The sequence below is a fragment of the Elephantulus edwardii genome, unplaced genomic scaffold, assembly GCF_000299155.1.
Source record: "Elephantulus edwardii isolate Elephantulus edwardi_28Jun2011 unplaced genomic scaffold, EleEdw1.0 scaffold00164, whole genome shotgun sequence".
Lineage (NCBI taxonomy): Eukaryota > Metazoa > Chordata > Mammalia > Macroscelidea > Macroscelididae > Elephantulus > Elephantulus edwardii.
The window spans coordinates 5,506,003-5,527,634 of NW_006399914.1; the positions used below are offsets into that span (position 1 = coordinate 5,506,003).

Genomic DNA, 21,632 nt, shown 5'->3' on the forward strand with positions numbered 1-21,632 from the left:
AAGACAGACTAGGAAGAAGAATTAGCCACCCACTTCTGAAATAGCAGGCCTCTGAAAACCCTATGCACAACAGAACACACATATGCAATTAAACAACCAAATATTCCAGCCACCGTAATGAGCTTGGGCTGGCCTAAAAGAGAACTAAAGGGTGTGAGAAAATGGAAAATAATTCTCTTAGAAGGCTTCTTCCTTTCATTTATTATGTCAGAGGAGGAAAAGGCAATCACTTTAACAATTGATTTAATAAAAACAGTTTAGGGAAAATGGCATCTTTTCTCACTGAAAATGTTTACAAAGTCATCTTTAACAATAATACAACTGAGGAGAAATCTTATCAATAGTGAAATATAAACATAGTAACCCCAGTTAGCCACATTGTGCTTGTCCCTCTGATAAGAAAAGCTGTGAAAGCAGATACATATTCATCAAGTTCACATTCTCTTAGATATGCTCTACATATGAACTAAATTCGCTAAGATCTTGTTCTAGACCTTTCTTATCACTCTGAATTTAGCCAACTTGTGTGTTGGGTAATTAGCACTCCAAAAAACTTTTTCACTAACACACTTCCTCTCTTTCACATTGCCTTTGAGTGGATCCTGACTCATAGCTAATCCTCCAGTGAGTAATCACAAAAGAGACTGCTCATCTCCTATCGAACAGGTGATGGGGTTTGAACCAACAAAGATGCACAGTCTTTGGATTAGCTTCAGAGACCTCTACAAACTGTGCCACCAGAGCTACCTTGAAAGAAAACATTTCCCCAAGTTAGGAATCTGTAATTTATGCCAAAAATTCTAAGGCCAAGTCCATTATCATTTTCCAGAGAAGATAATTCTATTTCTTCATGATACTATTATTTGCAACTGCTCTTAATTGTCTGCACTGTTCCTTTTCCATAAGAAAAAATATATATGACCTACAGACAGGAGAGAATAAAATAGACAAATGGGACCTTCTAAGAATCAAATCCCTATGCACATCTTCAAAACGGTAAGAAGGAAAGTCACAGATTGGTAAAAATATTTGGCAAAGACATACCTGATAAAGGACTTATAGCTAAAATTTATTGACTACTCCACCATCTGAACAAGAAAAAGGTAAACAACTCAATCACAAAATGTGCACAGGATATCAATAGATAATAGGCAAAGAAAGCATTCAGATGGCAAACAAGCACTTGAAGAAACGTTTAAAATCCCTAGCTATCAGAGAGATGCAAATCAAAACAACTATGAGATATCATCTCATCCCAGCAACAATAACAAAGTTCAACAGGCAGCAAACAACAAATGCTGGTGAAGTTGCAGAGGAATTGGAACTCTTATTCACTGCTGGTGGGAATGTAAAATGGTACAACCACTATGGAAGGTGGTCTGGTGCTTTCTTAAAAAGTTGGAAATAGAAATACCATTTGACCCACTACTGGGAATATACCCTAAAGAAAGCAGAGACACAACTCAAAACAGATGTATTCACACCCATGTTTATTGCTGCATTATTAACCATAGCAAAAAGATGGAAGCAACCTAAGCACCCATCAACAAACAAATGGATAGAAAAATTATAGTACATCCACACAATGAAATACTACACAGCATTGAGAAACAATGATATAGTAAATCATTACACAACATTGGGTAGCCTTGAGGACAGTACATTAAATGAAATATTTCAGTTACAAAAGGACAAATACTGCATAATATCACCATATAAAATAGGACAGACATGTGGGGCTTGGGGATGGACAGATAATGAACAGTGCATTAGAACAGATGAGAGGAAGAACTATCCGGAAGGATACATAATTATGCATTATATGTATGAGAATGGTCTGAAGCAAGGGGTGTATTGTAGGGTGAGTTGTGGAAGGGGGAGAAAATGTTCAGCAATCAATAACTAAAAGAAAAAATATCCATTGGATAAGACATCATTCTAAAGCCTACTGCCATTGAATCTATCCAAATTCACTGTAATCCTGTACTATAGAGGTGACAGACCCACAGCGTTTCACAGCTACAAATCTTTAGAGAGGCAGGCTGCTGTATTTTTCTCTCATAGAGAAGCTGGTGGGTTCTAACCCTTTGGTTTGAAAAAGAATACCCTGACCACTGAACCACCTATTCTCCTAAGATATCACTCAAATGCATTGCCTCCAAGTGGGAACCCACTCACAGCTCATCCTCCATTGGGTTTTTAATGCTGTAAGTCACATGAAAAGACATTCCTCATCTTTCTCCTGAGGAGTCACTGGTGGACTTTAAACAGCCAGAGAGGAATAGCCTTGGGTTAGCAGTGTAACTCTCTAGACTTTGCTACCAGAGGTCCTTAATAAATCACTACTGTTGTCCAAAATCATCATGTCTTTCCTCTCCAGCCTGACCAAGAGCTCCTGAGATTCTCCTTGATAATTGTGATACATTTTGTTTTCAACAAAAACGCCACGTTCCTGTTTTCTAAACCTCTTTTGTCTTCAACAGTCAAGCCTCAACCACATACTGCCACCACCAACAGTAAAGAGAAAGGCCATTCCTACTGTCTTTACGTGGAGGCTATGTCTCAGGAAGCCACATCACCTACAGTATTGGGCTGTGCTTCTGTCCAGGTGAATGGTGAAGCTATCTGGTAAGAAGAAAAATGTCCCTAGATGTTAACGAAAACTTTTTATTTCTTTTTCAGCCAAAAAGAGATGCTTATTTTTTCCTGCTTCAATTACACACATGCTGTTCTTTAGAAAGAACCACAAAATACACAAAGATTCCTGAAATTAAAGTCAACCTTTCCCCGATTGAGAATTCAGTATTAACAGTCATACAAATATGTAAACTTGTCATAAGTTGCAAAAACCAGATCTCAGTCCAGTTAGTAACAATGTGCAAAAGATCCTTAAACACATTGGGATCATTTACGTCTAGGGCTTTCCCCAAGGCATAAGAATGCCCAGTTTATAAATATATAATTGACAGATATTTCCAATTACTAACCTGTAAAAGCTTTTCAACCCCCTTAAGAAGACTTGAGAGAAATCAGGGTCAACTAACTCCATCTACTTTTCTACTTGTTCTAATGTTGAATCAAGTTATATGTCTTTTCGTATCTCTATCATACAATTTTTTTTCCAGATACTTGAAATGTATCATAATATTTATATGAGAACCTTTCAGATTAATGGATTTACCTACTAGAGTCCAAGTCTGCCTATACTGGTTCCTGTATTTTGACCAGTTCTTTCATAAACTCTTCCCAGAGATCCTGACATTCAAAATCACTAAAGCACATTCTGTTTTAAAAATATGGCGTCAGAATCTGTGTCCTGGACAGACTTAGTCTCTGGTGGTTAATATTTCACCTTTATACTGAGAGTATTAGAAGATTTACTCTCTACTGTAATTAGGGAGCTCTGAAGCTGCGCTGTAGTCCCCAAGGCACGTGGTTCAAATCCACCAGCTGCACACCATAATTAGGGAGCTCTGGTGGCTTAGTGGTGAGGAGTTGCTCTGCCAACCCAAAGGTATGCTCTACAAATACATCAAACGTTCCTTGCAGCCTCTGAAAACCTACTGGAGAGTCAGCTATGAGTTGGTTCCAATGCAAAGGTATGTAACCACAACAATCATAATCAGGAGGTAAGCTATTGTGCTAAATGACAATAATTTTCTAATAAGGCCTCTAAGCTTATACTTTAGAATTGCATGTACTTTTGTAGACTAGACTTTTCCAACCATTGTGAGTGTGAAGCAGTTGGATTCTGGTGGGTAGACTCTCTTGTTTTAGTTGAAAGTTGAGGATAAACGATTCAGTGGGTTCTTTTTTATTTCATTCACAATCATGTGTGAGCTGTTTGGATTTACTGGATTTAGCTAACAAGCACCTGTGTTTAACTCAATCAGGACCTGGTGGGAAGGCCTTTGTATTTTAGTCAGTTGGGTCATTGTGTTCAATTGTGTTTGGAAGGAAAATTCTCCTAAGTGGTGCATCTCTGGTCTGACAGTTTGCTATACTGAGGGAACTTGGGGTTGCTGTGATGCTGAACACTGTGCCACTGACGTGTCAGATGTCATAATCATTTCACATGGTGGACAGTGTTTCATGGAGCTCTCAGTTTAAGACAAGTTTAGAAGCAGAATTGGAATCCACTTCCTAAACAACATGCCTTTGGAAACTCTATGAACATTAGAGAAACTGATAGTTACAGAACATGGTTCAGATCTTTGGTTTATAGGGTTGCTATGAGTTATGCTCTACTTGACGGCAATTAATAACAATAACATGTGAGATCTTACACTTAGTTTTTGTATGTAAAATGAAAGAATGAAACATCACCTAGTCCTGTGAAATCCTTACAATTGTGATTGTTCTCAGATCATTTTGTTGCAGCCACAGGGACAATCCATCTCAGTGAGGGCCTTCTTTTGTTTTTTTGCCACCCTTTTACTTTACCAAGCATGATAGGTTTGTCCAGGGACTCTTCAATTCTGATAACTCCAACCCCCCAGCTTCTAAGGAGCATCCTGGTTGTTCTTCTTCCAAAATAGATTTGTTTGATCTTTTTGAAATCTACAGTTTATTCAAAACTCTGCCAACACCATAATTCAAAAGCATAAATACTTCTTCTGCCTTCCTTATTCAGTGCCTAATAGGCACACTATAGCCCTCAAATAGAGCTTTGCTTTTTTAAACACTTTATAGAGGTTTTTTGCCAAGATTTGGCCAGATGCAATAGGTAGTTTGATTTCTTAACTGCTGCTTCCATGGACACTTGTTGTGGATCAAAGGAAAAGTAAATTCTTGACGAAGTCAATATCTTCTGCTTTTATCATGATATTGCCTATTAGTCTAGTTGTAAATGTTTCTGCTTTCTTTATGTAGAGGTGTGGTCCATGTTGAGGCTGTGGTCTTTGCTCTTCATCAGCAAGTGCTTCTAGTCCACTTCCCTTTTCAGCAACCAGGTTGTATCATCACATAATGCAGGATGTCAGAGTCTTCCTCCAATCCTGACGCCACTTTCTTCTAGGCTACCAGAGCTCCCTCACAGAGTCCAGCTCTTCAAATTACGTGTGTGTGTGTGTGTGTGTGTGTGTGTGTGTGTGTGTGTGTGTACACAGATTGAGTAGATATTTTAAATACCTTTCCTGATTTTAATTCATTCAGTGCTCTCTTATTTCATTTGAACAATTGCTTCTTTCTTGGTATAGGTTTTGTATAAGCATGATTATGTGTTCTGGGTTCCAATTCTTCTTAATGTGAGCCATAATTTGTTATGATCCACTTAGTGAAATGCCTTTGCATAATTAATAAAGGACAAATAGACATCCTTCTTGGTATTCTCTGCTTTCGATCAGGATCCATCAGACATCAACAATGCTGTCCCTAGTTCCATAGCCTCTTCTAAATGCAGCTTGAACTTTTGTCAGTTCTCTGTCAATGTACTGCTCTAGCTTTTGCTTGCATGTGATATTAATAATATTGTTTGATAATTTCTTCGTTCTTTTGGATCACCTTTCTTGGGAATGGGAACAAATGTGGATCGCCTTCCACATTTGTTAGTTGGCCAAGGAGCTGTCCTCCAAATTTCCTTGCATAAACTGGTAAGCACATCCAGGACTCCCTCTGTTACCTGAAATGTATCAATTGTTACTTCATCAGTACTACAACTGGCCCTTATTTTTTCCCAATGCTTTCAGTAGATCTTGAACTTCTACCTACATTACTATTGGCTCTTGATCATATGGTACTTCCTTAAATTAGTCAGTGACAATGAATTCCTTTCTTTTTAATTTTTTTTTGTATTGGATTGTTTACAAAGTTCACATCCACTATATTTCACACTATTCTTTATTCACAGTTTTATTCTTTTGGAGGGAGTAAGTCTATGCACTCCTTTCATCTTCTTTTTATGTATCCTGGATCATTCAAGATTTTACCCATAGCATCTCTCAGCATTGCTTGCAGCTCAATGCTTGAATCTTAGTTTTTCAGTTCTTTTAACTTGAGAAATGTCATGCATATTCTTCCCTTTTTATTCTCCTGTTCTAACTCCAGTTCTTTGCACAATTGATTATAGTAATTTTACTTTGTCTTCCCAAGCTGCCCTTAGAAATCTTTTCAGCTCCCTTACTTTTGCATTTCTCCCCATTGTTTTGGCTTCTCAATACCCTAGTGCCATTTTCAGAGTCTCTTCTGTCATACATTTTTGTCTTTTCTTCTTTGTATGTTCATTAAAAACTTTTGCTTTCTTCCTGAATTGTATCTTCAGTGTCACTCATAACTTTTCTGGTCTTCAATCACTAGTTTCGTTCATATTAAAATAATTGATAGCTGGTCAATTCCTCCTGACACAGTGACTATGTTTCCTTCCATTTTCTTTCAATGCCTCTTGCATCATCCAGTATGTTTCCTGTAGAATTATTGAGTAATTTAAGGCTTGATTTCCCCCCCACACACAGGTCTTTCAGTATGGAAAATACTAAGTGTGTTTATTCTTCCCTTTTTTGTATTCTATTTTCAGGATTTTACACATTTCCCTATAATACTTGGTCTGTTCAAGCTGGTTTTTGAAATCTTCTGTTCACATAAATTGGTCTACACTCAAAAGTAAGCTATACAGTCTCTTCTGTTATCTATTTTGGACTTTTCCTTCTTTTTAGTGACAATTTGTTTTTTTCATGTATGATGTCCTTGAATGTCATCCCATACCCTGTTTCATCTTTCCATCATTGGTGTTCAGTGCTTCAAATCTATTCTTCACGTAATTGCTAAACTTAGGTGGGATATATTGAAGGCTCTATCTTGGCTCTCAGGGACTAGTTTTCATTTTCTTTATTTTCAGCTTGATCTTTTATATGCACAGCTGTTCCACAGTCAATTCCTCGTCTTGATCTAAATGATGATATATAATTTCTTTACCACCTCTTGCCACAGATGTAGTCTATTTGGGTTCTTTGTATTCCATCTGGTGATGTCTACATGTACTGTCACTATTGAGCTCGAGATATTTAACAGCTTCAGAAGTTGATCTCTTATCAGTTGGAGTAGTAAACTCAAGTCTTGAAATCCTAGAAACCTGTGCAGTTACGATATTAGAAGAGAAAAGCTGTATTTTGGGCTAGAGAAAGTCTCTTTGGCAAATCTCAGAAGTAAAACCACAGGTTAACTGGAGACACAAATAACCCTAAGCCCAAATTTGCCCAGAAGTCACAAGCAAATATATTTACTTAGCACAGACAGCATGGAAAAGGATGTATCTCACTTATCAGCCTCATCTATTCTAAGCAGAACATTTCCAAATGCACACAATGATAACATCATATTTTTTAATTTAAAACAAGGAATACAATTTCTTTCAATTATCTGGAGACTTAGTCAGGCCCCCTATCATGAATCTAGGAAATCTTTTTCTAGGGAGCTCTGGTGACCTAATGGCAAGAAGCTGTGCTACAATGGCACACAATTCAAGGCCACCAACTGCTCCATGGGAAAAAAATGGGCAATCTCCTCCCATATGACTAACTGCCTACCAACGGGGCAGCTACGGATTGATTCTGACTCTACAATACACAGCAACAACAGAGAAGGATGCAAATCTATCAATACTCAATTGTGGCAAAGGTGTATAAAGAATTTTTTAAAAGGAGTAGGAAAAGAATGAGAGAGTAAAAGCATCCAAAGTTGAAAGTAAAAGTGAAATATTTTGTTATCCTACCTATATTGTGTTGTACCCTAACCTCAGGAAGTGCCTAGTAAATACACTTAATAAAGCAATTCATATGATGAACACAGCAAAAATAAAGGATGACAAGAATAAAAGGAAAGACAGTTCAGGTAAAAAGCTATAAAAAGTATGAGAGTTCCTACCTCTCCACATCCTCTCTAAAATGTATTGCTTGCTATCCTGCTAAACATTGCCACTGCTACTGGGGTAAGTATCTCATTATGGGTTTGATTATACTGCATAAGACTATTATTGTAAAAATAGAAGGATAACTACTAAAATATGAATGAGGACCCAAGGGGGGGGCAGGGGTTGGAGTAAAGGGATGTGGATGGGAAAGAGCAAAACTACAGGGTTGCACAGTTTGGTAAGTGGAGAAAGGGGGTGAAGGAAATGGAAACAATCTGGCAGGGACCTGAAAAGATTAGACAATGATGGGCAAGTCCAATGGTGATTGATTTTATAAATCATTATGCATGGGAATGATTGTATGAAACATAATATGAATAAAAAAGTCTGTGAAGCACAATGTATATGAATTTTGTGAGCAAACCAATATAAAATTTTTAAAAAAATAAAAAAAAACAAGAAGAGTGGAAGAGTAGGAATATAAGAAAAGCAAAACAATGCAAAAAGGAAGGGAAAGTTCCAAGAAAACAAGATCAGAAAAAATTAGATGGTGCCTGGCTACCACTGCTTACCACTCAGAAAAGAGAATATCCTAGCTTTGGTGACCTAGTGGTAAGAAGTTGCTCTGCAATCCCAAAGGCAAGTGGTTCAAATCCATCAGCTGCTCCATGGAAGAAGGGCAATCCCCTACCCTATGATTAACTGCCTCTGAAAACTGTTTAAAGGGTCATTCATGGGTAATTTCCAATTCAATAGCACACAACATCAGATACAATGAAGGACAATTGGAGGAAGGAAGCCACTATTGGTAGGATCGGATCGAGAACTTGAACTTGGGAACTCTGCAAGGCAGGTTCCTGCACATACATTTTGGTACCTGTCTTGACTGTACTCTTTTTTTATCTGAATTATAACCTTTTGACTCCCCCAATATGGTTCTGTGTGCTCTGTGAGCTATCACCTCAAAATTTGGACCCAGCAAAGCAGTAAGATTGGTGTTGAGATGATTAGAAAGAGGCATGAAAGTGTGGGGGACATGTGTGACACATGGGGATTGGTTTTGTGTCATTAATGCTGTGGATGGGTCCCTTCACAGTTCCCCCTGTGAAGTTGATAAAGGTCAGATATGGTGCTGCCCACATGGCCCTTGACCTTTCTACAACATAGTGTGTCATTCTCGTGGTCTTTACATTTTGGGGCCAACAGGAAGTCTATAGGATTTTGATTTATTTCCTATTAATCATCTATTAATTTTTCTGATCCTTTCTTGAAAATAAGAAATCAAATTTTAACGAAGCTAAATTCACAAAATCCTAGGTTACTGAAGACTATCAGGCAAGTTGAAATTCAACTTATAATTTAAGAATTAAAGCACAAACTTAGCAGACGGCTGATTAAAAATGCACTGAGTTAAAAAAAATGCGCACTGAGTTTATTAATTTGATATGATGTGTTTTGTAAAGACTCACGAAAGTTTAAGTATAAATAATAAAGAAGAGAGGTGCGTGTTCTCTTTATTTGGAAAAACAATTCTATGTCTGGGATTTTGGTGAGTTTCCTTTATGTTTGAAGTCACACTTAATAAATAATTAACTTACTTTCAAATTAAGTTCTAGGAAGTAATAAAAACTGTACATAAATATATGAGTGCCACTGAGTTGAGTATGACTCATAGCAACCTCATGACCAACAGAACTGAACCCTGTCCTATCCTGTGGCATCCTATTTTTCACACTTCAGCCCATTGCTGTAGTCACTGTTCAATCCATCTCACTGAGGATCTTCCTCTCTTTCTTTGTTCAAGAAATAGCTTCTTCCAGCATGCTGAAAGTATGTAAGATGAAGCTTTGTCATCTTTGCCTCCAAGGAACATTCCGGCTGTACGTTCTCCAAGATAGATGTTTGTTCTTTTGGCGGTCCAAGGGATGTTCAGTGCTCTTCTCCAATATCACAGCTCAAAGGCATCAATTCTTTTTCTCTAATCCTTATTTATTGTCCAGTCTCACATGCATAGCAAGTGACTAAATGAACATGGCCTAAATCAGGTACATCTTGGTCTTCAAACTGACCTCATTGTTCCTCAGTAATTTGGAGAGGTTCCTAACTGCAGATTTTCCCAGTGCAATACATCCCCTGATCTCCTGACTACTGGTAAAAAGGGTGTTGATTGTGGATCCAAGTAAGATGAAGTTGTTGACAACTTTAATCTTTTCTTCATCATAATGTTGCTATTGATCCAGTGGTGAGAATTTGTGTTTTCTAGACATTGAGATGTAATTCATATTTAAGTCTCTTATCTTCTGCAGCAAGCACTTTAAATCCTCCTTACTTTCAGCAACTTTGTGTCATTTGCATAGTACAAGTTGTTGATGAGTCTTCCTCTATTCTTGATTCCACATTTTTCTTTATTAGAGTCTAGCTTTTTGAATTATTTACTCAACATATAAATTGAATAGGTATAGAGAAAGGAGACAACCCGGATGCACACCTTTCTTAATTTTAAACCATATGGTATTTCTTTGCTCTGTTTGAACAGCCTCTTGGTCTAGGAATAAATTTGGAGATTTTATATATGTGTGTGTGTATGTAATATATGTGTGTGTGTGTGAGTGTATATATATATAGTAATTAACCTCTACAAACTTTAGTTACCCTATCTTTTTAAATTCAGAAATGTTTCCTGATTCAACTGAATAGTATCACTGGTTTAAATTTTGTATTTCCATCTTAAATTTCAATTGAAGAAAGGATTCTGAAATAAAATACTTTGTAGAGCTGTTGTACCAAATGACCTCTCTCCCAGACACCTGCCTCCCAGGAAAAGGGGGCCCAGCACTTTCACTTGCCCAATAAGACTCCACGTAGAACCTTCCTTCTCACTCTATTGCTTCTTGTGCAATTCCCAACTCTTTCTTACCTCTCCCATGCCTTTCCACTGCCTGATGCTAACCCTGCACTTCCCAACACCTCACTCATTCAGTCAGTGAACGGATAAGTAACACCTGCTGTGTGCTATTTTGCTTGGATCCAAAACCAATACCCATGAAAGCAACTATCAAGCACTGAAAAGACACATTGCTTTGGGCCAATATGCTGTCCCAGGATATCATCAAAATGATGAAGAGCAAGGAGAGCAGTTTAAAAATGAAGATGTACCTGACTCTTCCAGCCACATCTTTTCACTTGTTCTAGGCTTGTGAAAGTAATGGAAAGACTATAGAGGACTTTACAGATTTAAATTGTGGTGTTGGCAATGAATATTGACTATACTATGGACTGCCAAAAGAGCAATCAAATCTCTCATGGGACAACTGCAGTAAAGGAGCCAGAGTGCTTCTGAGAGGCAGGAGGGCCCAGTCCTTGCAATGAGATACCACACTTGGAAAGGTAGAGAGGTTGATAAGGAAAAGAAAACCCTCATCAAGATGAATTGACAGAGTGACATCATCAGTGGGCACAATACAGATTATGAGCATGGCACAGGATAGGGCAAGGTTTCAATCTCTTTGTTGTACACAGAGTTTCTACAAGTTAGAGCCTACTGAAAGGCACCTAATAGCAACAATAACTATGTGTTAGACATTGCTATAAGAGTCTGATACATATTAATAAAAAAGGCAAAGATCTGTGTAGCATTTTAATCCAGTAGATGACAATAGAAAAAAATCAATACCCTTAAGAAAATAGGTTAATCAAAAAGAATGTTCTTTTCTAGTGTCCTTCTGGTGGCCTAGTCTAGTGGGAGTTGCTCAAAGCTTCTCTGACAACTCAAATCCACCAGTCTCTCCACAGGAGAAAAATGGGCAATTTCCTCCCATATAATTTATGGCTTCTCAAAAACTTACTGGAGGGTCAGGTAAGAGTAAGTTTCAACTTGGCTGGTAATAAGTAGTTTCTATTGTAATTATGTTAGGTTAGTGACTGGTGCTGGCACATGACGCATGAGAGAAAGTAGAAGGCAAAAGTCAGTATATCTCCTGCATCTTACCTTTTCTTCCTATGGTGACTTTTGAGGTCACTAGGTGGCTCTGGTACCCTACAGGTAAGGAATTGCACTGACAACCCAAAGACAAGTGGTTTGAATCCACCTTGTTCTGTAGAAAAAAAATCAGGCAAGCTCCTCTCTTTGATTTACAAACATGCAAATTACAGCTGCAGAAAACCCACTGGAGGGTCAGTTATGTTCTGACCTAATGGCACACAACAACAAAACCAATAATCTATATTCCATAAGCTACAAAATAGAGAAGATAATCTAGCCATCATCAGACTATGGCATGAGCACTAATAAACCTTTGTTGTTGTTAAGTGCCATTGAGTTGTAGGTGACTCATAGTGACCCTATTAATGAAAGTCCTCGACACTTGTGTGACTTTCATCCTTTCTCCAGGTTCATGGGGTTTCTAGAGGCAAGCTATTTACGGAAGTGGATGCCACTCCTGCTTCCAAGCTTGTTTTAATAAACTTTTATTGTATTTCATTTCAGCCACTAACATCTCAGAGTTGTTTGTAATTGTGTCATGTCATTGCTGTTATTGTCACTGTTGTTGTTAAGTGAAGGTTTTCAGAGGCTAGAAATTGCACAGGAGGAAATTATCCATCTTTCTCCCAAAAAGCTGCTAATGGATTTGAACTGCTTGTCATTGGGTTGGCAGCACAACGCTTTAAACCGCTAGACCACCAGAGCTTCCAAATGTATCAGAGTCTAAGCAACTGTGCCAGTGTCTATAGAAGGGAACTTACTAATTGTAACAATCAATTTTCTGCTTGTTGCTGGTATAAAGAAAGGTAAAAGTTATTAAATTCTCCCTCTTCATGAAGTGATAGAAGTATAAAGATATACTTCTGCAGGAAAGAAATTAATGATGGTCAATTATATTTCAGTTGCCCTTTGAGGACGTCATAAACATTCCAGGATATATTTTAAGAGAGGGTTTTTGTTCATGAACATAAGTTCCTTTTCTTGGGTTCACATAACAGTGAAATTTCATTGAAAAAAGTTATTACCAAAAAAAATGGAATTTGCTTTAATCTAATGAAAATATTTCTTAAGCCATTCAAAGTTTCCTGGCTATTCCTCTAACTTAATCCTCAATATATAAAAACATAATTTTTGTTAACATATAAGAGCATTCATTCAAGACCAATTAACATACTAACAGAATCCAGAGGGATTACAAATTTAAACCCAAAGCTGTATACCTGAGAAACTTTAAAATGTAACTTTGTCTTGCCTTAAATCATGGAATCATAGTAAGATCCTTGTCCCCATTATCCTTAAGTGGACCTCAAAGAAAACATTATAGTACATAATCTCAAACTCCTAAAAATTCATTAATAAGGAAAACAAATCTGTATGGATATTCTTGATTCTCAGTGCCAGACTCAAAAGTGGCTAAAACTTTAATCCACTGAAGATTGAAGTAAGGCCTCAAAGACTGTCCTCAGAGGCTGCCTGGCCTTGAAACCCTACTATTCGAGGCTCTTTCCTTACATTCTTCAAAAGATGTTGCTTCTCTATGATTTCTCTATTGTAAAATGTAAATATCCCTGGAATGAAAATATCTAGAAGTTATTCCACGAATGCTCAAGGAAAAATAAAATTAAGAGGAAAGAGTAAGACAGCTGAAAAAGAAGAGGCAAGAAAGACCAGGCTGAGCCACAGAGGACTAGGTTGAATGGCATGAAGATGAGGAGCACAAAGCCAGGCTCTGAAATAAAGAATAAACTGACCAGATAAGTCCAAATATTGTTCCTATACATCTACTATCAACAAGATGTGTGTCAGGCACTGTGCAAGATGCAGGGATATAGGAGACAGAATTACTTTCTTCATTAAATTCCCAATCCAGTGTCTGGCCTCCATTATGGATCTAGAGACTAGATGGTAAAAATTGATGCTAGAAAGAAAAGAGAGATCTGGTGGCTTAGCAGTAAGGAGCTGTACTGACAACTCAAAGGCAAGTGGTTCAAATCCACCAACTGCTCCTGGAGAAAAGAATGAACAATCTCCTCCTTTGCTATGCACAGCCTCTGAAAGCCTGCTGGAGGGTCAGAGAAGAGCCCCTTTCAACTCAACAGCACAAACAACAATGACAGAAACAAAAGTTTGGCCTTGTATGACAACAAATAAGAGATGCACAGCAAAGTGGACCAGGGGATATGGGGGAGGGAGGAAATTATGCAACAATGCATATTTATCTTTTTTAAAAAGTGAACTGCTGAGGGAGAGTAGAGAGAAAAAAGTACAATGAATGGATGAAAATACAACTTTTCTGTAAACTTTCATTAAATTACAATAACCATTTTTTTTAAAGTGTGGCCTGTACTCATTAGCAAGTCCTCACAGACTTACAAGGAGGTAAAGATCAGGCAATTGAAAGGCATTGTGGGACTAGAGAGGGAAATCTAGAGAAGAGAAAACAAAAGTGAAATGAACAATGAACTGATAAACATTGTGAAATGTCTTTACTCTTTAGCGTGAGAAGAGATTACAGGCTGTGCTGCCTGAAGAATTTCATGTCCTTCCCCCAAGTAAAAAGAAACCTAAATTGGACCTCAGATCATTCTTTTCTCTCATTGTTTTTTGGTTTTGAGATTCTTGTTTGTTTGTCTTTTTTAACCACTTACCATCAAACTTTGCAAGCTTGCTAATTTCTGCTCCAAGTTCTGAAGTAACCGATAAGGCATGGCGCACTTTTAGGTTTGTTTCCCTGTGAAATTAATTAACATAACATGAATTTTTATATGGAACAGCTCAACAGTATTTTCCATACACAAAGCCAGCAGGTGGGTGCAGCACTTGCAAAACCCAACCCAAGAGATCAAGAAACTCTCTTTTAATGTCATTCACACTTTTCACCCTCTCAGGAAAGTAGGCAGGGCTTCCCCAGCTCCTAAAAGCTGGCATTCCACCCACACCACATCTGTATAACAACACAGTAATCTGTTTTGCTAGTTGAAAGAAGAGAGGAACATAATAAATATGGTTTCATTCTAACCTACTCAGACATCATGCATGAGTTACAAACACATTAGGAATGGGAATGCAGTTGCCAAATAAAGAAGGCCAGTATCACTCCAGCATCTTCTATTTGCATAGAACTTTTCACAGTAACTGAAATGGAAAGGGGGGGGGGAGAATAATGCTTTCTTTTTCTCAGAGAAACAAGCCAAGAATCCCAAAAGTCGAGTACTATAGAACCAGAGATTCAGCAGGTCCTGCATAGCAAGCTGATCACCTCCTGCTAGGCAGGAAGAGCACACGTCCAGGGCAGCATCTGTTAAATGAAATATGTCAATTGGTATACCATCTATTCCTGGAGCCTTATTTTTTGCCATGTCCTTCAAAGCAGCCTGAACTTCTTCTTTCATCACCATAGGCTCTTGTTCATATGCTGTTTCATGAAATTCTTCTGTGTCTTCCAATTCTTTTCGATACAGTGACTCAGTATATTCCTTCCATCGTCTTTTAATACTTCCGGGATCATTTAACGTTCTGCCAAAAGCATCCTTGATTATAGCAACTTGAGGTTGGAATTTGTTCTTCAGTTCCTTGAGCTTAAGATATGCTGAGCGAGTTTGGCCCTTTTGATTTTCCGACTCCAACTCCTTGCACATTTCATTGTAATATTTTGCTTTGTCATCCCGTGCTGCCTTTTGAAATCTTCTATTCAACTCTTTAGTATCTTGAATTCTTCCCTGTGCTTTGGCCTCTCTGTGCTCCAGTGCAATTTTCAGAGTCTCTTCTGACATCCATTTTGGTCTTTTCTTCCTCTTCTGTCTTTGCAATGACCGTTTGCACTCTTCCTGGATGATACCCTTGATATCCTCCCACAACTCATCTGGCCTTCGTTCATTAGTGTTCAAAGCCTCAAATATGTTCCTGAGATGGTTATGCGGATGACACAACCCTGCTTGCTGAAACTGAGGAGGACCTGAAGCGCCTGCTGCAGAGTGTCAAGGACTGCAGCCTACAATATGGATTGAGGCTCAATGTCAAGAAGACAAAGATTCTCACCACTGAACCAATTGGCAGCATCAGGATGGATGGTGAAGAGATTGAGATTGTACACAGCTTTAGTTTGCTTGACTCTATAGTCAACAGTCTTGGCACCAGCAGCCAGGAAATTAAAAGGCGCATTGCCATGGGAAAGTCTGCTGTTAGGGACCTCTCCAAGGTGCTGAAGAGCAGTGGTGTCTCTCTGGAGACTAAGGTGCGTCTGATACAGGCCATGGTCTTCGCAATCACCTGTTATGCATCAGAGAGTTGGACAATGACCAAGGAGGATAGAAGGAGAACTGATGCCTTTGAGCTGTGGTGCTGGAGAAGAGTATTGAGAATACCATGGACTGCTAGGAAAACAAATAGATTTGTCCTGGAGAGGGTTAAACCGGGTGGCTCCTTGGAGGCAAGGATTCTTAGGCTCTGTCTAACTTACTTTGGACATGTAGTGAGGAGAGACCGGTCCTTAGAGAGGGACATCATGCTTGGGAGGGTGGAGGGATGGCGCAGGAGAGGAAGGCCCTCTATGAGGTGGATTGATTCAGTGACTGGGATAATTGGGATGGGAGTGTCAGAGACAGTGCGATTGGCACAGGACAGAGTGGAGTTTAGGGCTGTTGTACATAGGGTCGCTATGAGTCGCAGGTGATTCGACGGCACATAACAACAACAACAACAGGCAGGAAGACACCTACACTGGACAGATAGCTTCTCTGGAAGCCGTGAAATGGCCAATAGTAAAGATTCTATGATCATCGCATAAGTCTTCCATTGAAGGGGTTGCTATTACAAGTTTTCTCACTGAGTTCAACCTACTTCTCTTCTATTGTACCTTAAGATCATCTATCAGAGTTCTGTATTTTATGCAGATATTTAAATATGGGTTCATTTAGTCAACATATGTCTACTGAATACATCCTACAGTCACTCCATAATGCCCAGTGCTACCCAAGAATATTACTGTCCTCTTGAGGAAAATAACTGATAGGTGAAAAACTAAGCATCACCATACAGAATCGCATGTCAAACCATGAAATAATGGAGTTTTAAGGAACTGAGAATAGGTTCCTTAGAGGAAATTCAATCTACATTTCATAGATGGGTTTCACAGTGATGTTAGAAAATTATGATCTCAACTCAAGGAATAGCCATTGGAGAAATAGCTTTCTTCAGGAAAAAAATAAATTGGATGCAAAATTGAAGTTTATTCATTGAAAAACAAGGAACTCATGCGATATTATTCAAAATGGGTGACCCCAGAAGACATTACGCTGAGTGAAATATCTCAGTGACAAAAGGACAAATACTGCATAGTGCCACTGTTATAGAATGAGACTGACGTGAGGGTTGGAGTGAGACTGAGAATAATTGGATAAATTATTTATACTGCATTGAAACAGATGAGGGAGAGAACAGTTTAAAAGTGCTAGATCATTGGGTATCATGATCATGACAAGAGTCCAGAGTGAAGGTTGCATAGTGGAGTGTTCTGGCAGGGAGGGGGAGATTGTATACCAATGAAAGAATTTTTCTTTTACTTGTCAAAGAGAAGAGTGAACTGGTGGGGAGGGGGAGGCAGGGAGAAAAATGCAACAATGAATGAATGGAAATCCAAAATCTCTGTAAATGTTCATTAAAATTAATACAATTAATTTCTTTTAAAAAGTAATCTTTACCAAGACCTAGAAGACAGTGATGAATCAGGAGTCAGAAGATCAAGAAGAACTTCATAAATGAAGCAGAGCTTGATGATAAGACTTAGATAAGTATTGTGGAATTTAAAGACACAATATGTCTATTTAAATACACTTTCAAATCATCAAAACACCAATTAAGGTAGAAAGCCCAGGTTTTTAAAACCCTACTCTGTGCATCAGGAGCTAACTTAGCATGGTATGTTGTTATCAAGACGCTGAGCATCTCCAGTTCAAATCCACTAAATGCTCTTCAAGAGAAATAGAGGCAGCCTCCTGCAGTAAGATTGACAGCCTCAGAAATGCAATAGTCAGTCACCATAGGTTGGAACTGACCCCTTAGCAAAGGGTTGGGCCTAACATTATGCCATTCACCAAAGCATATCATCATTTGGGGTTATTTCCTCAGGATTATTGTCCATATCTCAATTCCTAATTTCAATGTGGAAGGAAGAAACTAAAAGGGAAGAAATATCATATACAGACTATGTTAATACTTTAAAAAATATTTTTAAGGCTCCTGGCCAGTGCCTACAGTGGCATGTCATACCCTTCCTTATTAAGTACCTTGATAAATTTAAATATTTTCATCATTTGTCAGATCTTTTTCCATGTAATGTCTCTATTTTAGCTTGCCATTTCAAAAGAACGTGGAAACTAGGAAAGAAATAATTTTTCATTCACTGCAAAATTATTGACTATGCTTGATAAATTGGATGTTACTGAGTACTCAATAACTCTAATTATGCAGCCAATTTATTGTTTCCTGAAGAAAGCTATTTCACCAATAGATATTCCTTGAGTTGAGTTCACAATTTCCTAACATCACTGTGTAATAAAAGAAAAATCCTGGGTGCTGAAAGGCTTTACTAATTGGATTTAAATAGTAGGGTCAAGTGAGCAATGAGTTTGAGGTTTGATCCATTTGACATTCAGCCTTCATTTCACTCATGATGATCCTTCAAATGGATTGAAGGGTGTGCCAAGTTCATTCTATCATCTCAAGTGGTTCCAAGAACACAGTAAACCCACAGCCGAGAAACCAAATCAGAAACAACTGCCTTCCATAAAGGAGACAGTTGGCAGTTACCCCATATAAAGCCTCATTCCCACAGGGTAGATCACAGTTTAATCTATGAGAATTTAAAGAAAATTCTTTCTAGTTCAACAGTCCAGGTTTTAGAACTCTGTGAGTCTTGTATTTTGACAAAGGAATAGTCAAAGAATGTTTAAAAATCACTTGCTTGAATTTCAAATTTTCTAAAGTAGAATAGACTTCAAGAAGGAAATCCACTTCCAATTTTCCTACTTATGTGAAATTAGTTCGGAAATGTAGAAACATGCAGTAAGCATAAATTGAGAGGAAGCATAGCCTTTGTGGGTTAAACTAAGGGATACCAGGAAGGTTATAATCATATCTCTTAGTAACCTAATACAGCCTAAAATACCAGCATTGTTCAAATATTTAATTGGGAGGACAAGAGTTCTCTTTGAAGGTACAAGTATTAATCTAGCTATCATTTATATCATGCTATAAAGTTTATATGTTGTTGTTGTTAAATGCCATTGAGTCGTAGGTGACTCATAGTCACCATATGAACAAAAGTCCTCAACACTTGTGTGATTTTCATCCTTTCTCTAGGTTCATAGAGTTTCCTGAGGCAAGCTATTACAGAAGTGGATGCCACTGCTGCTTCCAAGCTTGTTTAATCGGGGAGCTCCACCAAACACTGTCCACCATGGGTAACCATTAAGGCATTTGACACACCACTGTCACAGTGTTCAGCTTCACAGCAAACACAAGTTACCTCTCTACGGCAAGTGGATACACCACAGCTATACGACTTTCCTGCTGACTGCAATGAGGTTTATATAGATCAGCTAAAAAGAACACTGAGACAGAATTAGGAGCCAACATTCGTATTAGGTGTGAGACAGAAAGAAGTTCCCTGTTTGCCTATGAATATCTAGTTTTTCCAAGCACCAAGTCTTGGAAAGTCTATCTTCCCTCCATTGAACTTTTGCTTTTGTACTTTTGTGAAAAAATCAGTTAGGAAAATGTGTGTGAGTCTATTTCGGGTTTTTCTGTTCTGTTATAGTGGTCAGTGGATCTATCCTCCATCAATACCACAACCTTAAACATTGGCATTAAAATCTTTAAACTGAGAAGCTTGATTCACCCCACTTTATTGTCTTTTACAACTATTTCAGCTATAAAGATTTAGATTTTTTTAAAAAATCTTGTTGGGATTGTGATAAGAACTATGTTAAATCTGCCCAATAATTTTAGAGAAAAGTGGCATCTTTACTATCTTGACATTTAGTTGATGAACATGATATGTCTCTCTGTGTATTTTTATTTCTTTCATGAGAATTATGTCATATTCAGCATACAAGCTCTATATATGTTTTATTAGTTTGAACTTAAGTATTTCATATTTGGTAGCTGTAAATTATGCTCTATTATTCATTGGACATTCACAAACCATTGCTATCACATGCAATAGAATCAAATGTTTATGTTTATCTCGTAGTCTGTGAGCATGATGGTCTTATTTGGTCCTGTTGTTGTGTGCCATCGAGTCAGAACTGACCCACAGCTGATCGTGCAGAGGGCTTTCAGAGGCAATTAATTGCATGAGAGGAGATTGCTCATCCTTCTCCTTAGAGCATCTGGTGGATTCAAACCATGTGCCTTCAGGATTGCAGTTTTTCGCCACTAGGCAGCCAGAGATTGTAAGAGGTTGGGGTTTGGGTTTGTGGGGGGGGATTTAAGATGTTTTGAAATTTTCTATGTGGACAATCATGTTAATCAGTAAATAAAGCAGTTTTATTTCTTCTTCTCTGATCTATATGCCTTTTCTTTCTTTTCCCTCTTACCCACTCCCGCACTTACTTTACTGACTAAAACTTCCAACATTATGTGAGTACAGTGATTAGAGGTGAACATCTTTGCTTTGTTCTTAAGTTTAGGAGGAAAATATTCCGTCTTTCACATTAAGTATGATGTTAATGACAATGATAGTTTTTTTTCCTTAGATTTTCTTTATCAAGTTGAGAAAGTTCTCCACTATTACTAGTTTTTCTGTCTTTATTATTATGGGGTGTTACATTTTATCAAGTGGATTTGATATTTTGAGTCTTCTTTTGTATTGTTGTTATCTGCTGCTAAATCAGACATAATTCAGAGCAACCTTACAGACAGCAGAGCAAACTTATCCAGTCTCGTACTACCTTCATAATTACTGCTCTATTTGAGTTGATTATTTTTACTATTTTTGAATAGTATTTTCTATATCATAAAAAAGAGAAAATTCTTGCTCAATTTTTCAATTATACTCAGTCTTTGTGAATCCTGATCTCTGAGGGTTTTCCTCAATTTTACTGACTCTTGACTTTATCAAACATTGCCCTTTCCCAGCAATTCGTCTTTCCTGATGGTGTGACAAAATAAGCAGGTTGAAGTTTCACCGTCCTCACTTCTAAGGTTGTTGTGTTTCTTCTAAAAAGTACTTGCTATTCTTCTCAAAGGAAAATTTTTATATTCTCTCTTAACATCAGAGTTCTAAGTATGGTAGATTATACTGATGAATCTTTTAATATTTAATAAATTTTATATCCTGCAATAACCTCATTTGATCGTGGTGCACAATTCATTTTGTTGCTGCTGTTGTTGTTAGATGCCATAGAGTCAAGTACAACTCCTAGCAACCCTATGAACAACAGATCTGAACCTTGTTCCATCTTCACAGAATACATCCCTGATGTACTGTGCCATCTTCCTCATCTTTGACAAACTTGAGCCCATTGTTATAGCCACTGAGTCAATCCATCTTCTTGAAATTCTTCCCACTTTTCACTGACACTCCAACCCTCCAAGCATGATGAACATTTCCAAGGAATAGCCTCTCCTAGAAACATGTCCAAAGTATTTGCGAGGAAGTTTCGTCATCCATGCCTGTAAGGAGTTCTCTGGTTGTACATTTTCCAAGACATAGGTTTGTTCTTTTGGCAGTCCATGGGATATTCAGCACACTTCTCCAACAACCCAGCTGGAAAGCATCAATTCTTCTTCAGTCATCCTTATTCA

The 21,632-nt window shown here is 37.9% G+C and overlaps 1 protein-coding gene across 1 annotated transcript in view; it reads right to left on the reverse strand.

Annotated features, from left to right (window-relative positions):
- Window positions 1–21,632, reverse strand: part of ATP8B4 (ATPase, class I, type 8B, member 4) — a 229,142-nt gene that overhangs the window by 133,363 nt on the left and 74,147 nt on the right. Inside the window, exon 7 of the mRNA XM_006895328.1 lies at window positions 14,474–14,556. Within this exon, the coding sequence (XP_006895390.1) occupies window positions 14,474–14,556 (83 nt within the window). The remainder of the gene's footprint in view (window positions 1–14,473; window positions 14,557–21,632) is intronic.